Source organism: Leuciscus leuciscus (assembly GCF_965113295.1).
Source record: "Leuciscus leuciscus genome assembly, chromosome: 1".
In the NCBI taxonomy this organism is placed as follows: Eukaryota; Metazoa; Chordata; class Actinopteri; order Cypriniformes; family Leuciscidae; genus Leuciscus; species Leuciscus leuciscus.
This window is the reverse complement of record NC_138725.1, coordinates 70,379,687-70,391,626: the sequence shown is the minus strand read 5'-3', so window position 1 is coordinate 70,391,626 and position 11,940 is coordinate 70,379,687. Positions and strand designations below refer to the sequence as shown.

Here is an 11,940-nt window from a genome sequence, read left to right as displayed (position 1 = left end):
TGGAAGTTTGGAAGAAAGTGAAGGAAGAATAGTTGTACAAGTAGAAGAAGTAGAAGAGAGAGGTTGGAGAGAGTGGGGAAGACAGAGGAACAAGGTTAAGAACAAATACAGTCTCAGACTCCTTGGTTTGACTCTCTGCCGCCGCTTGACTCTCCGCCTGCTGCACCATTTGACTCTCCGGTTGCTGTGCTGTGGAGGTTGCTATAATACAAGTTTACTTTCATTTAAAATCTTTACATATTAACAAAGAAATATACATTTTAAACATTCATAATTTCTAAATCAAAACATTACTTACATTTTGTCAAGATAAATTCATAGGCCCTCCGCATCTTCTCCAAAATAATTTTAGTGACAGGAGTGGGGTGCAGATGGGTTATTATTTCTGCAATCCATTTATTCGAAGCCCTTTTATCTGGCTTGCCAATAAATAAAATTGGCTTGTATCATACAGCTTCAAGTTTACTCACCTGAAATGAACAAAAGCAGTTATCAGACATTAGTTAAATCCACTGAATTATTAGAAACATCAATGCAATGCAAGAGTACAATGCAAGAAACATTCCTCTTCAACTGTATGCAATCAATGGCCAGTTTCAGATAAGGCCAGAGGTACTCTGCAGTTTCTGCCATTGCCATCATGACTTACAGTAATACTTGACAGAAAAACACAAGACAGACGTGGCTCTTAAAAGTGCCTTTATTGTGTGTGTTTCTGTGTGTGTATGTGTGGTGGGGGATTAGAATAAAGAGCAGGCAAAATTGAAGGACCTGCAATTCAGCAATTCAGAATCAAACACCTTATATTTTACACCAGTATTCTTCATGTTGCCAGATTGGATAGTTTCCCAGCCATTTGGTTGGTTTTGGGTTGATCTATGTGTGATAAAAAAAGGCTTGGGAAAGTGGAATTTTTTTTTATTTTAAGGCAAAGGACAGAAATGGAAAATAATTTTACAGTTGCACTGTTCACTGTAGTAGCCTTAAATAGCCTCTGAAAGAACACACAAATTATTTATCATTTCATATTGTGATGAGCCACAATAATGTTGTAGTTATAAATTAATTTGTATTGTTAATTATAGATTTATTTGGGTGTTAATTATATAATTTTGCGTGGATTTTAAACAATTAGGCTGTAAAACAAACCAATCTGGCAACTGTTCTTCATCTGAACATTTCTAATATTGGATAATAGTTGTGGGCTAATGTAATACTGAAAATATTACATTCCCCAGTATGATACATGATTATATGCGACAAAAATGAACTTGAATTCAATTAGCTAACTTTGCTAGCCTGCACATTTGGTGCAGCAAGCTATATTTTTATAATGCCTTCTATTATTTACCGTCATACGAAATTGCCACCTTACACATCTAAAGGTTCTAAACACAACTTCTTGTCCTGATTCAACAGTTTTTAGATGTGTAAATTTAAGAATAGTATCCATCTCTATTAATTAACTCTTCTACTTACCAAGTGGGAAATCGCAATGGACCTTGGGATCGCCCCATACAGTGACGTCAGCGTTATTAATTTAGAGGATTTAATCAATAAAAAATAAAATAAAAAATAAAATATTAATTGAACACAATCGTAGCATATTATATATTTATTAACATCAACAAACCTCCGATAAAAATACGTTACCCAGCATGCTCTAGTTAAAGCAGTGTACCTATGTACCAGTTCCTATGACAAGAAAACGCTTAAACTGCTTACTTGCACGCCGTGGAGCGTTGTTAAACTCACCTTTGAATGCAGTTTTACCTGCAGTTGAGCGTTGTTTTGGTTAAACTCACCTCTGAATGCCGTTTTACCTGCAGTTGAGCGTTGTTAAACTCACCGCTGAATGCGGTTGCACACCATGTGCGTTGTTAAACTCACCGCTGAATGCGGTTGCCGAACGCGCTAAACCTTTGCGCAGAGAGGGCACTTTGATATCAGATTGCGAGGGTTTTTAAACATCAAAAACCAGTTGGAGGGCCAGATAAATATCATCTGGGGGCCGCCATTTTACTAGCCCTGGCATAGATCATTCATTGTAGTCTATTCCTTTTTATTTGTATTTATTGTAGCCTCGACCCATACACAGCACAGCAGACGGGTTGCGGTGTTACCCAAGACGTCAAATTTCAACGCCGCAGGCTCCGGTTCAGAGTTCTATAGAAGTCAAACAAGACTACCCTACACGTTGAAAAATGACGCCAAAGGTATACCCAGTGCGTTAAAGTGTGACGCCAAGGGGTCCTGGCCAAGCGTCCATATTTAACGAGTCCAACTGCGTCCTGTAAAACGCCCGTGGGTTGCATTGATGGTTGAAAGCCATGAGCGTCTCTCACACACGATAAAGGGTGTGTGTTGAATTCGGCCAATATACTCCTGCGGGCAATTAAGGGATGATGGAACCTATATTGTCGTGTTTTTAGTTAGGATACCTAGCACACATTCACGTTTAAATTGAGTAGGCTACCACAGGCTTATTTAAAACTTAACGAAATTGTAGCCTACGCATGCTACTGTTGCTGAAAGCGTCTGATATCACGCACTTGGATTGGCTAGCAAAGTCCAACTGCGTCCTGTAAAACGCGGGTGGGTTGCATTGGAGGTGGTTAAGCCGCGAGCGTCTCTCACAGACGATAAGGGTGTTGAAAATGGCGAATATCTCCTCTCAAAAGATAAATAATGGAAAACAATGACCTCCTATATTAGGTGTAGGCAATCCTAATCATAGAGCAAACATTTGTCGTTGCTGAAAACGTCTTTAGTCTGTGCAGTCGGTCAATGTTGAGGTGAATTGACGACTGGCGAAGCCCTGAGCGTGTAATTACATCGCGGATGGTTTTACATTGAAGTTGGTTGAAAGCCATGTGCGTGTCATCTATACGCAAAAGGGTGCTATATGCGTGGGCAGAAAACGCCGAAGGACGTGACAAAACGGCCTTATATGACGCCCTGAGATGAGAACGGGTTGCTTCTCTCTACTCCTGAACCTGACCGGGCGGGCCCCGCCCAGTGGAGTTACTACGTCACAACTCCAGTCTATTTTAGCCGGCATTTTAGCGTCTGCTACTGATTCACAGCCATTTGAATGCAGAAATACTCAGAAATACAACTTTGAGCTTATTTTTCTCAAGATATGTCCTCTAGCATAAGAAAAATGCCACAAGAACATGTTAACACCTAGAAAAACATGATTTTCATCGGAGTGGGTCTTTAATCTTACCTTATCAATTTGAGCCGGAATCAGTCCCGGAGAACATAGATGAAGACAAAGAGTATAGAAGCCCAAGAGGCGAAACTCAATAGAACGCTCCATAGCAACAGTTGCCCCCATGACGTGACGGCGCGGCCGCCATTATGGACTGAAAACTGAAGGAAAATGCCGAAAAATAATGGGAGTCAATGGCACTGAACCAACTTAACATAACAAAAACTTAACATAACTTAATTTTGTCTGGCCGTCATATCTAAATATGAAAACAATTTAAAATACATTAATGAGGATGACCGACGTTAAATGACAGAAAATGTTACGTCTATGTGTTGGTTATGCATGGCCTAATTACCCTTAGGAAAATAGTATTTTGGGACAAAATATTACTATAGAAGTACTATAAGACTAGCCTACTATAGAAATACTATAGCGGAACACTAACATACTTCTGTGATGTTCTGTAATACCTCTATAATATTTTAAAGCTGCTATAGTATTTCTATAGTAGTCTTATCGTACTTCTATAGTATGTCCCAAATTACTATAGTATTCCTATAAGATTACTATAATATTTTGTCCCAAAATACTATAAGATTCCTATAGTACTTTTTCGTAAGGGTATGTCCCCCACCGAATCGGCTTCATTAGCCTACCACTTACGGTTTGCAAAGATACAATTATAAAATGACTGCAAAACTTTAATCTATCAATATTTATGTTCTATTATGCATTTTCCTTGTTATATGAATAACAGAAATTCATGAAATAATATATAGGCAGACACACAGTAATAAGATATTTATTCAAATGTTGATTTTGAAATTAGTGAACATCACATATGATTTGGAAAAATAAATAAATAAATAAAATTATAAATGAACATTTCTAAAGACAGTTAATCTTTTACATAGAATATCACAAAAATATTAACAACTTGTTTTTTCAACATCTTCAGTGAAAGTGCACACAGTGAATGTTTCAATGGCAAGAACAAAAACAATCTGTGAATGTCCTATTACAGGCGGAAAGGTACAAAAAAGATGTGCAATCTAGCAAGTGAACACATGAATTTCAGCAGCTTTCAGTCCATAATGGTGGATGCGCCTCCGCAGCGCCATCTACAGACTGTTACCCATAACACAACAGAGTTTCGCCTCTTGGGCTTCTATAGGCGGATCTTTTGTGACGTCATTGTTTATGTTTGTCGCGTTGCATCATGGGAATCGTGTGGCAGGAAACACCGCTAGATACCTGTAATTTGATTGTTTTGCACGTTTGGAGGAGGATTTAGAGAAGAGGATGGTTCACTCTTGCTGTGTGGTCGAGTACGGCTCGTTGGGGGCCTGATAAAAAGTTTTTCCGAATTCCCTCCGAAAAGGATCGCGAAAAACGAAAGAAATGGTTGCGTGCAATTAGGCGATTGAACCTGGACGCTCCGAAGAAAGCCTGGATTCCTGCAGCTAACGTTACTGATCGAGTTTGTGAGGCTCATTTTGTTCATGGTAGGCCTAAGTCTTAGTGACTATGTATTTATAGAAGATTGAATAAAAAAAATAATAAAACTGAGTCAAATCAACCGAGTCATATGTTTTCGCGTTCTGATTCAGGTGTCCCAAACCGCGATCCACAGCACCCAGACTATGTTCCTCACATCAAAATGGGCTATTCTGGATCGCAAAACTTAAAAGAAAAAGAAAAGGCTGTTCTAACCTCTGCTTTTAGCACGATCACTGCTTTCTGTTTGGCAGAAAAGATCGGCCCAACTTTTCGAAAAAACAAAATAATCATAGGCCTCCAGACTTTTGAAAGCCTTTAATCTTTCATTAGTGAAGGGTCCAGGGGTTTCTATTAAATAAGAATAAATGTCTCCCCAGCAGATTGGTGGCCAAGACACGGGCAAGTCGGACCAACGTTTTTTGTCATCCCAGATCTCATATGGGCTTTGAATAACTTCGATTTTGTCACCAATACAAATTTTGAGCTTCTCTCCAAACCTCCTCCGGTCTTCAGATGTTAAAGTGCTTATATATTGTGGATTTCGCCCGCTAACTCTCTTGAAAATGCTCGTCGCGTCTTTACTGCCCGCAATACTGTTTGTTTTGTTGCCACACAACCACTCGCGCATGCGTACAAAGATGTCAACAAAGATCCTCCTATACTCTTTGATGAAGAGGATCGATTAGAACCTGTTCAAGCACGACTTTTGCAGGATGTTTCACAATGGTAAGCTGTTTATTTAGTAGTTGTCATACTTTTACGTTGGCTGTTACCTTGAATTGGTTAAATTAAACTGTTATAAATGCTTGTGGTATATGGTTTTGTCCGTCTGTCGAATTAACGATGTGTTGTTGAATTTTTTTAATAAGTGCATTGTTTATTCCTACCTTAGTTACACGTGAGCACGAGTTTTGATTAGTAATATATGTTTTATAGGTGTACATGTGGTAACTGTGACAAAATGCCAACGGAGGTTGAAAACATCTGCTGCAAAGAAATACAAAAAGTACTGTAACACCTCCTAATTAAATAATTTTTTGTTGTGTGTAGTTCTTTTGAATTTGTTTTCATCCAAACAACTTTATATAAATACACTTTATTTTCACCATGAATATAGCCTTAAAAGCTGCCATGTTGTGTAAAAGAAATCATTGCCATGCATTACAATCATTTATTTATTAAAAGTTGAAAATCTACGAACGCAACTCTTCCTCTTCTCCGTTGGAGCGCAACAAGACCACGCCCCCTTTTTTTGTGCATTCCTGTGGGCGGAGGTTAGTCAAAAAACTATTCTAGTGACGTCATTAAAGCAGGAAGTAGAGGGATGTAGTCCAAACCGGCCGTTCGCTGTAGGCCTTGAAAGGGGACTTCTGTTAAAGGTGCTCTAAGCGATCCCGGGAGTCGTAACTTCTTGTTGACATTCGAATTGTTGTCAAATCCCGTCTCCTCCCTCCTCCCCTCCCTTCCGACATAAAGGAAAGTCAAAATAGTCACTACAAACAAAGTTAAGTTTTACTGATACTTCATTCAATGTGTAATGTCGCCAAGTTAGATAAATGCTTTTATATATTGCAGAACAGAATGCAGAAAAAAAGAAACATTATCTTAATCGTTTCGCCACCTGAGGTTATAACTATAACTATAGCTCCCATACAAGGACGCAATAATAGCAAGATAACGTTAGCTTCGCGTTTCCCAGTGAGCATAAACAACGGCGGCGTGGTAAACAAATTTAGTCAAAGTTGTCAATAGCCTATAAATGAACATTCAAATTCATAACAAACCGTGGGTGAAAACAGTCATTCACACAAATTGTCGCCCTACTGTGAATTTGCTTGATCATTTACTATTAAGGAGTTCGGTTTTAATGCCGAACTACTTAGTTTTTTGAGCCCGGGGAAGGCGTGTTTGACATGCTATATGTTACTACGCTCACTTGATTGCCCTGTGCTAAACCAAATGCATAAAGACGAATGTTGACGTTGAAATCCAAAGTGGTCCATTTATTTTAATACAGCATTGTCCATAGTTTCCATCAGTGTAACAATACAAAGCGCCGCGCGCAAGCGGTCAAAAACCTTTTGCCCGGGCTCAAACAACTAAGTAGTTCGGCATTAAAACCGAACTCCTTAATATTAGTCAAAAACCCTTTGCCCTTCCGGGTCAAACACCTGTAAACAACATTGTATCTGCTGCCAGAGAATGTCTAATATGGCGAGAAGTTTCACTCTCACTACACTTCCGGCTTTTGAACTGGTTGCAGTTCCACTCTGATTCCATATGAGGGCGCTCACAGGACGAGTGCAGAATGAATGGAGGTCAATGGCGGTATACCCCTCAAAATCCACTTTTCTCAGGATATAATTTTTTGTCTAGTAATTTGAATGTTGTATTCGAAAGGAGATGCAAAGAAATTACACATTGCTGGGTGTTCGATTTTTTAGAGTCACTTATTTGCTTTAAAAAAGTCTTTCAAAATGTCAGTGACGTCAGAATGCTGACGTCATTAGCAGAATTCTAGCGTGTTATGGGCAACAACAACTCAACCTGTAAGAAATCAAAACGACATAAGTACTCGTTCATTCAACTTTCGACCTAAAACCCATGTTGAACTTGCAAAATCTACAATCACATCTGAGATTTCTCAACGGCAATCGGGTGAAAGAGACAAATTTAGCCGTCTAGCCCCATTGACTCCCATTCATTTTGCACTCATGGCAAGCGCCCCCAGTGGAACTCTGGTGGTACTACAACCAAAATTCGGTACAATAGGGCTTAATAGGGAGTGGACAGGCTCTCCGTAGACGGGCTCTGCTGCTGCCTTTATACCTAAGGCCAAGTTACAGACATGCGCCACCCAGTGTTAAACAAAGGAATTACCACCCAAATACAAAACAGCATTTGGCTCTAACATTTACAATAGAGATTGATCGCTGCTAGAAACATACATGTTGTTCACCAAACTTAATACTGACTGCATAGTTCTAGCTAATTACATCCTTGTGTTGGTTTGGCGAACATGAACGTCAGTTTAGAAAGAAAAATGGATTTACCTGTTCTGCAAAAAAAGAGCAACTATGTCGGATTGGAAGCCCTTCTGCCGGAGGAGTTCTCGCCACCTTTCGAAGGTTTTTCCGATGTAAATTCGGGACTTCACGCATTCCTTATCCTTGTCCCTCTTCTTTGCAATTTGTTCATCGAAACGTCGTCTCTTTGGTCGTGTGTCGGCCATAATTCAAACTTCCCTCTTCATGCTTCTCTCTCCTCCACACCCCCTTCATGTGCACGCGCACTAACCCCCCAAACCCCACCCTCAAATGCTTCTTGTCGGTGATTGGCTGGAGCACTGTTTGTTGTGTTTCGTGGTGCGGATGAGCCCAGTGTGTTTTTGTTGCCGTTTGTGGAGCCTGTGGTGTCTAGAGAGACCGCGTTTTTTTACAGTGTGTTCAGGGGACAGGCAGCTAGCGGATAGTGAGGAGATGTTTGCTGTATGTGACAAAAAATGTTTGGCCTAAAATACGCATTGCATCACTTAGAGCACCTTTAAATAAAATATCTCGCTTGGCATTGAACTTTGAGCTTTATAATTTTACAGGTATTATTTATGCTCTAACAGAAACATTACACACTAACTAAAGTTTGAAAAATGGGATCACGAAGAACGGGACCTTTAAAAGAAGAAAGAAAAAAAACGCTGGCAGTTGCAATTTTTTTAAAGACTCTGGTGGGGAAAGGGTTAATGAGCTCATTGTTTCTGCCTAAATTAACACATGATGTTAGCTAGCATGATCTGTATTATCTTAGAACTGTACGTTTTGACATGTTGACATTACTTTGACACAGTATATAGAAACATGCATTCATGAGTAGCCTAAATATTCGCTCTGTCATTCATGAGCTCAGAACTCGTAATTATGACACATACAGTAAACACAGCAGTAAAGTGTGTGTATGAACGAGGAAGCTGCTTTATGGACACGCCTATTTTACACACGTCACTCAAACACAGAACCAGGAAACTATTTCTGCTCCTCAGTTCAGGGAAACAGAAACTGAAGTGTTGTTGAGCTGTTGTGTGTTTGTGTCTCTCTGTATTCATGCAGTAAAATGGCAGAAGCCAGATTTTCTCAGGATGAGTTCACGTGTCCAGTGTGTCTGGATCTCCTAAAGGAACCAGTGGCTATTCCCTGTGGACACAGTTACTGTAAGATCTGTATTACAGACTGCTGGGATCAGGAGGATGAGAAGAGAGTCTACAGCTGCCCTCAGTGCAGACAGACCTTCAGTCCAAGACCTGCTTTAGCTAAAAACACCATTCTGGCTGAACTGGTGGAGAAACTGAAGAAGACTAAACTTCCTGCTGACTGTTACGCTGGATCTGGAGACGTGGAGTGTGACGTCTGTACTGGAAGAAAATACAAAGCCGTCAAGTCCTGTCTGGTGTGTCAGGAATCTTACTGTCAAACTCATTTTGACCGTCATGAGGAATATCACTCTCGTAAACCACACAAAGTGATTGATGCCACTGGACGACTGCAGGACATGATCTGCCGTAAACATGATAAAGAGCTAGAAATGTTCTGTGTCACTGATCAAGAATGTATTTGTTTGCGGTGTAAAGAGTATGAACATAAAAACCACAAAACTGTATCAACTGCAGCACAGAGGACAGAGACACAGGTATGAGCTGAGAGAGATTGATCACGCAGAAATGAAAGTGTCTTCATTTACTCACTCATTTACTCATGTTGTTCCAAACCGGTTTGACTCACTTTCTTCTGTAGATTGTAAAGATGATATTTTGAAGAATGTCTCGTCTATTTTACTCTATACATTGAAAGTCAATGAGGTACAAAAGTTTCAAGCTCCAAAAAGGTGGTTTAAAAACGAAGTGTGATTAATTGTATTAACGTGCACTTGTAGTGTAGCCTACTTCAAATTAAAAGTATATTTAAATAAATAAATAAAAAACTGTAGATAATATAATATTAATGAAATGAAATGAAAGGCCATTTAAGTTCACTTAAAGAGAGTAAATGTTCATGACTGTTTCACTTAATAAATACACTTTGTAATGTTAAATTAAAGGTTTTACTTTAAAGTACCTTTTAATAATTTTTAATATTTCAATGTCTTTTGCTCCGTGCTTTAAAGCAGTGCACTTATTTTGAAGTATAAATATAAATTATAAAATACATTTTCATATAATGGCAACATGCAAATACGTGTCTGTAAACATTATGTTCAGTTCACACTGAAAGTATATTCTTTTAAAGTATATTATTCACATACACTTTTTTAAAGGAATGCTACTTTTAAAAGTATTTATTTTTTAAAGAACCAATTTTGATTCACAAATCAAATCAAATCATTGATCAACTCATGTACACAGAGCCCAAATCAAAGATGATGACGTCAATAACATCAAACTTCACTGATCTGTTGTTTGAACCTACAGTATAAACTTGCCATGCTAGATCTTTAACCCTTATTGTGTGATAGTAGTTTTATGTGTCATTTGCTGTTATTGGTTTGTCCTCCAGACACAGCTGAAGGAGACGCAGATGAAGATCCGTCAGAGAATCCAGCAGAGACAGAAAGATCTTCATCAGCTGAGAGAGGCTGTGGAGTCTCATAAAGTGAGTCTGGAGAAGAAGAGAAGTGTGAGACGTCTCAGTTTGGACTCACTGAACTCACTGTGTGATTGTGATGTGTGTGTAACAGCGCTCTGCACACACAGCAGTGGAGGACAGTGAGAAGATCTTCACTGAGATCATCCGCTCCATTGAGAGAAGCCGCTCTGAGGCGACACAGCGGATCAGAGATCAGGAAAAGACTGCAGTGAGTCGAGCTGAAGGACGACTGGAGCGACTGGAGCAGGAGATCAATGATCTGAGGAGGAGAGACGCTGAGCTGGAGCAGCTTTCACACACACACCATCACATCCAGTTCCTGCAGGTAACAGAGATCTAGAACAACTGGATCATAGTGGACTTGAGCAAGAGACTCACAGAGAAACATTTCATGAGAGCAGAATGAGACTAACTTAAGCAGGGCAAAAAAACACTCTAAAGCTCAGCTATTTGCATTTAATAAAAACATTAAACTATTCCACATTCATTTAACTGCAAATAACATGCAAGTTTCTGAAAACATTACAGCCAATCTGCACTTATATATTTTAAAGTATATTATTTCTGTTACAAGTACGGTACTTTCTTTTTCACAAGGAGTGTAAGTGTGAAATACTAGAGTTTGTAGCATTAAATGATGAATATGAGAAGAATGTGCTGATTGTGTGAAAGTGCTGGATTGAAGCGAGTCACTGAAGAGAAGTGAAGTCAACAAGAGCCGCTCAGATCTGATATAGTGCAGGTTATTGGCTGAAGTGTGGAGATGATGAGTTTTGATTTGTGTTTTCTGTAGAGTTTCCAGTCTCTCTCAGCACCTCCTGAATCTACAGACGAACCCGACGTTTCCTTCAGTTCTCTCTCCTCTTTTGATGGCGTGAGAGAATCTGTCCGTCAGCTGAGAGACAAACTGGAGGATTTCTGCAAAGAGGAGCTCAAGAAGATCTCTGATAGAGGTAAAGTCCTGCGCCTCGTTTATACAGACGTGTGGAGAATGATCCGAAATATGAACGTACAACAGTTTCTGAAATATTCCTATGATTTATAAAACATGCACACAAATAATTTTCCTAAACGCATCCCACTTTATAAATCACAGTTCATCTTTAATTCAAGTGCATCAACTCTACAGAACAGCCACAAACATCCCTTGATGGTTTACAAGTAATAAATACTTATGTATTGAAATTGAAATCCATTGAAATTTAGGATTGAATCCGATACGTGTGTTTTATATATGAGGCATCTGGAGATTCTTCTGTTCTCAGAAATGAGTCCTGCATCATCTAATATCAGATTAGAAACGTCTTAGAAATGGATGTATTTTATCTTGTCATTTCTCTTCACACTGTTCATGTCTGTTTATTTCCACAGTCACATTCTCCAACATGAATCCCAAGACCAGGAACGACTTCCTACAATGTAAGTCACTGAGAAACAAGCAGAAAAACTCACTGAATGTGTTCATGTTCTTCCTTTAGAAGGAGAAATAAACATGATAGAAGAGTTTTATAATTGATCATGTAAATGATGATTTGCACAGGATATCTGATCAGCTGCACTGAGACACTGATGATACATTGTTCAGATACA

At 39.1% G+C, this 11,940-nt stretch overlaps 1 protein-coding gene across 3 annotated transcripts in view; it reads left to right on the top strand.

The window, feature by feature from the left end:
* The first annotated feature begins 8,651 nt into the window (after positions 1-8,651).
* Positions 8,652-11,940, top strand: part of LOC309510846 (tripartite motif-containing protein 16-like) — a 37,841-nt gene continuing 34,552 nt past the window's right edge. The window contains exons 1-5 of one of the 3 annotated variants that reach the window (XM_082185785.1): positions 8,659-9,397; positions 10,267-10,356; positions 10,442-10,675; positions 11,144-11,303; positions 11,722-11,769. In XM_082185785.1, the coding sequence (XP_082041911.1) occupies positions 8,825-9,397; positions 10,267-10,356; positions 10,442-10,675; positions 11,144-11,303; positions 11,722-11,769 (1,105 nt within the window). In that variant the 5' untranslated portion in view covers positions 8,659-8,824. Of the gene's footprint in view, positions 9,398-10,260; positions 10,357-10,441; positions 10,676-11,143; positions 11,304-11,721; positions 11,770-11,940 lie in introns of all 3 variants that reach the window. The other 2 variants (XM_082185783.1, XM_082185786.1) reach the window with 2 other exon arrangements.